This window comes from Vipera ursinii (assembly GCF_947247035.1).
Source record: "Vipera ursinii genome assembly, chromosome: 2".
NCBI lineage: Eukaryota > Metazoa > Chordata > Lepidosauria > Squamata > Viperidae > Vipera > Vipera ursinii.
Genome location: NC_139513.1, coordinates 239,146,164 through 239,151,839, shown reverse-complemented (window position 1 = coordinate 239,151,839; position 5,676 = coordinate 239,146,164). Strand labels below are relative to the sequence as shown.

The following is a 5,676-nucleotide window of genomic DNA, read 5'->3' as shown; positions in this document are numbered from 1 at the left end:
AAGTTTCTATACTTTTCCTCTTTCTAACCTTAATCCGAACCATTCATCTTTCAAAGTGAAGGATTCATGCAGTTGAGAGCCATTCATGATTACTCAGATAATAGAACCATCACCTTCCATGACAGTTGCCTCCCTCCCTTACTAACTGTAAATCCTATGAATTCTTTGGGATAGGCTTTCAGACAAATGTTCAAAGTTAAGGTATTGCAATATTCCAGTTTCACTATTATGGGATTCAATGGCTTGTAGATTTTGTAACAACAAAATATATCACAGAGGAATTTACTGTAAATGTCATTCAGTACTTATTTATCTGACATATTTATTTACTTTTATTCAAGTTTTATTGGTTTTTCAATATTTACATATACATGTATTTGTGAAGCAATATGGTGGTTGGGTAGTCAAAAGTAACAAATAACAAGTTGTTTGTAAATAGTTCAAGTTGCATCAATAAAGATTCCCTCTCTGATTCCCTTAGTTTTCACATAGTCCAAGTGATCAAGTTAATACATTTCTAGATATGACCTAATCAATTAGGTTTATGACCAGCTTTTTTCTAACTGCTACCTTCTGTTCAAGATGGGGGTGAAGGGAATTGTAGTCCAATGGATCAAGAAGTCATTTAATGGAGGAAGGTTGTCTCTGGTTTTTTTTGGGGGGGGGGTTACAATAAATAGAAATATTTGCAACAGAAATTTGCCAACCGGTTACATTTAACAATTTCTGCAAAAACAACAACAACACACTTTTAGCATTTGGTCAGTGTCAATAATATAGCCCTTAGAGTTGCTTTGGTGTTAAAGTAGGTCACCTATCAGTTCCTCTCTCATTATGCACCATGTTGATGGAGGAGGTAGATATAACTTTTTCCTCTGATTTGGAGTGCAATTTGGTCCATATGGCCCACTGCTAATTTTGAGCAGAAGGACTGTTTTATTTGGAGATTAAAGGGCTGTTCCCATTCATGGATTATTACAGTGTACATTCTCAGAAGGACTGTACATGATGAACAACTCATAACTGAGACCAGAATACAATCCACTGGAGAAGGAATTGGCAACCCATTATAACATTTTTTTCAAGAAAACCAATGAACATAAAAGTAATGGGGAAGATCAGGGACAAATGTGGCTGCTTGATGTGGCTAGATTAAAGCAAAAAGGATGGTGTGCTGCTGCATACTGACCATGGGCAAAAGAAAAGTTGGATGCTGCAAAGATACATATTTCATTGGTATGAGAAAAGTCAGAATCATAAATCAGGGCAAACTAGATGTTGCCAGAGCAGAAACATCAAGGCTGAGCTTTCACATTCTGGGAATCAGTGAACTGAAATGTACTGGAACATGTCACTTCAGAGGAGCATCAGATCTACTGTTATCAGGAAAATCAGAGAAGAAATGGAGGAGTCATTATTATTAAATAGCATTGCAATCAGGGCACAGATAAAATCTCAAAAAGATAGAAAGATCTTTCGATTCAAATCCAAGGCGAAGCAATCTCTATTATAGTAATTCAAGTTTATGCTTTTAGCACAGATTTTATTTATTTATTTATTTTATTAAATTTATATACCGCCCTTCTCCCGAAGGACTCAGATGTAGAGGAAGCATAAGTTGAACAACTCTATGATAATCTGCAGTAACTGGATGACAACCCCACCCCACCCCAAAGATACCCTACTAATTTTTGACTGGAATGCTAAAGATAGAAACAAAATAGCATCTGGAATAATAGGAAAATTTGGGCCCCATGTGCAAAATGAAGCAGGAAAAAGACTCATTGAACATTGCCAAGAAAATCCAATATTTGTAGCAAATACTTGGATAACATTGGTTGGACAATATGAAAATCAAGTTGGCCATACACTCTGCAAACAAACTGACAAGCTCCTCAAAGAAAGAGAGAACAAGATCTGGTTCTAGCTGCAGCTTTGATTATAAACTCCTTGCAAAATGTATGATTTCAAAGACACTATTTCAAAGAAATAGTTTCTGATTGACAATCCTGAGACCCACTGGCCACAAAAAGTTGAAAGCCACTGAATGACTGAGCCAAGAACAAAAAGGCTGCTGGCAAGAGTAAGGCGCCTGCACCAATTTTGCTAAAAAAACCAAAAAAACAAAACAGTGGGAGGAGGATAAATTGAACTCCCCAGGAGATGTCAAATAATCTTCTGTTGTTTCTGCTGTAGTAAAATGTAAGAACAAAGTGAGGAGTGCCCATTGTTTATTTTGGCTTCCTTGAATTTAATTCTTTTGAGGATGCTACAAAGTTCCTCAGTTGGCAACCATTACAGAATAAACAAACATTGCAAAAGAAGGTGATCATAAATTGGTTGAGAAGAACAAGTTGTCTACAAACTTTTCAGCACTAAGACTGTAATGAACTTTCTTTGCCAATCTCCTTGCACAGGTGTGGGGAAGTCATAATACCAATCTGTTATGTAATATCATAGAAAAACTCAGTTAATATATTACTCAAATGTACTTGTTCTGATTTGGGATTGTCCTCTTCTAAGTACTTCCTTATCTTTTGTTGTGTTTTATCCCAACAACTTGCTGCTACAACCTGGGGATTTTTACCTTATAAATTAATTAACAAATACTTCTAGTATCTTCTTCATCTCCAGAAATGGCTCTGGTCATCAAAACATGTTCTTAGACATTAAAAATGTGTGGTTGCAATTCAGTGTGTAATTGGGAAATGTGATTATCTCCATTGAAAAAAGAGATGAGAAGGGGAGAGAGAGAGATGAGAGATGATAGAGAGATAGAGATAGCTAGGTAGCTAGAGATATAAGTATACAGGCAGAAAGGAAGATAGATGGATGGATGATAGAGATGATAGATTTTGTAGATACAGTGTAACCACTTTCCCCCTGTTTATTTAATTGTTTAGATAATATTCAGTTTAGTTAATTATTTTTTCTTCCCAAGCATTATTTGTTAGTTCATCTGAATTCTCTGAGCCTTTTTTAATAAGTGTCCAGTAATATTGATATTAATAATCAGATAAATACATTGGTGGAATTCTCTTTTACTAAAGGAGGCTGAGCAGTGCTGGGATTCAGCCAGTTCGCACCACTTCGGTAGAACCGGTAGCTAATTTTTTGTTGCCCAGGCCCAGAATGGACTTCCGGAAGCGGCATCCAATATAGAATCGTTTGTTCACATATTTGAATCCCACCACTGAGGCTGAGACACAGTTCGTTACACTCTTTATGCTCAGCACAGATGGATTATTTTAGAGAAAGGCCAAAAAGTCAAAATGGCACCCACAAAGATATGATTGAAGTCTCACAAATAAGTAATATTTTAATTGTAGGAGAACTTATGACTGGGGGAGCTCCCTACCAAACAAGAACACAATAAGGGCTGAGAACACTCACTGGTCATGAAATATGGAGTAACTACTTTGGGAGGGGAGCTGAGTGCTTAGAATCCCAAACTAGAATCCCTTCACACTGTAATATTGAGAAACAGTGCCAATTGTAACTTCCATTTCTCAACATTTTGATTGCAGAGGACAATGGACTTCAAGGTGACTCCAGTTCTGGCCTTTCTGCATCAAGAATGAAAGGAAATTTGCCGAATTCCTGTTTTAAGATTTCTGAAGAATGGATGGAGAGCCTTTTACCTCCAATTTTTTCCCCTCTGGAAACTTCCCTTCCGAAATTGGCATTACCTTGGAACAGAAAGCTACATTTGCTTTTGTGCTTTTATTGTTTATTTTCCTTGGTGGTCTCATTGTCCGATGTTTTCGAATCCTCTTAGACCCTTACAGGACTATGCCAACTGCCACCTGGACAGATGGACTTGAGGGCTTAGAAAAAGGGCAATTTGATTATGTTTTAGCTTAGAGCCAGAAATGTAACTACTTAGAAACATTTCTCGTTCTTACAGAGGCAAAAAAAGCTAACATTGGATGAACAGATGGGAAACAGGATGAGCATTTAATGATAAAAATGCCTGGGTTTATCATGGCTAGATATTGCCCAACTGGAAAAGGGTGATGGACATAGTTTCTGGTTTGTTTTTCTGTCAAGCTATTTGATTAATAAGAGCTTCAATTCCTATCAGTGCCACATAAGACTTCAGTCCTGTTCATAAAATAAGTGAGTCATCTGGTGGCATGATTTGTTTTGAAATGAATGCTGATCTAACCTGCACTCTATCTTTTGGCAGATTTCAGCATCTAGTCAGCCTTGGCTGATCATACAAGTGAAGCAGTGTTAGCGTCCATGACCCCATGAAAGTGCAAGTTCAATTGCTAGACTGGATAATTGAAAAAAAATATCTCAGAAGAAGCCAGAAGATAGGCTTAAGACACAGAAGGATCTTGACAGACTTGAACATTGGGCACTATCTAACAAAATGAAATTCAGTGGTGAAAAAGTAAGGTTCTCCATTTAAGCAAGAAAAACCAAAGGCACAGGTATAGTATAGGTGGTACCTTGCTCAATAGTAGCAACTGTGAGAGGGATCTTGGAGTCCTAGTGGACAATCACTTAAATATGAGCCAACAGTGTGCTGCAGCTGCCAAAAAAGCCAACACAGTACTAGGCTGCATTAACAGAGGGATAGAACCAAGGTCACATGAAGTGTTAATACCACTTTACAATGCCTTGGTAAGGCCACACTTGGATTACTGCATCCAGTTTTGGTCACCATGATGTAAAAAAGATGATGAAACTCTAGAAAGAGTACAGAGAAGAGCAACAAAGATGATTGGGGGACTGGAGGCTAAAACAGATAAGGAACGGTTGCTGGAATTGGGTATGTCTAGTTTAATGAAGAGAAGGATGAGGAATGACATGATAGCAGTGTTTCAATATTTCAGGGGCTGCCACAAAGAAGAGGGAGTCAAGCTATTCTCCAAAGCACCTGAAGGCAGGACAAGAAGCATCGGATGGAAACTAATCAAGGAGAGAAGCAACCTAGAACTAAGGAGAAATTTCTTGATAGTTAATCAGTGGAACAACTTCCCTCCAGAAGCTGTGAATGCTCCAACACTGGAAATTTTTAAGAAGAGACTGGACAGCCATTTGTCTGAAATGGTATAGGGCTTCCTGCCTGAGCAGGGGGTTGGACTAGATGACCTCCAAGGTCCCTTCCTCCTCCTCCTCCTCCTCCTCCTCCTCCTCCTCCTCCTCCTCATTATTATTATTATTATTATTATTATTATTATTATTATTATTATTAATAATAATAATAATAATAATAATAATAATTCCAACGTTAACTATTTTTGTACCAGTGCCAAGAGAATCAGCAGAAGTCAGCTTGAGGGTTCAAGTTCTATGGGTTTTGCTCCATCTTCTCACCTACAGAGGTGCTTCCCTACTTCTTCAGGAAGGATAAAAAATAAGCAGCAGAAAAGAGCAATAAGTAGTACTATGAGGCTCCAGGGAGTAGCAGAAAGCCCCAGCAGGAAATAGGCCTGGGCTGGGCATGCACCTTTTTCTGGCAAGCTTTGATGCCAGTCTTGTCAATCATATCAGCTTGATGGGACAACAATGCATCACCTGTTTTGCAACAACAGGCTCGCTTTGAAAACTGCAGGTAAACAGATGCAAATATGGCATAAGCTTGCAGTAAGCTGAAATTTATCTACCCACACTTGGACGCTGCAGGTAATCAGATGCAAATCTGCCCTAATCTACACACACTTG

General features: G+C 38.2%; 1 protein-coding gene across 1 annotated transcript; it reads left to right on the top strand.

Moving 5' to 3' along the window:
- Positions 1-3,621: 3,621 nt before the first annotated feature.
- On the top strand, positions 3,622-3,864 carry CTXN3 (cortexin 3; the record flags this gene model as incomplete). Its single annotated transcript, XM_083355116.1, has 1 exon — positions 3,622-3,864. One exon carries the CDS (start codon positions 3,622-3,624, stop codon positions 3,862-3,864), a length of 243 nt encoding a protein of 80 aa, XP_083211242.1.
- Between the last annotated feature and the right edge of the window lie 1,812 nt (positions 3,865-5,676).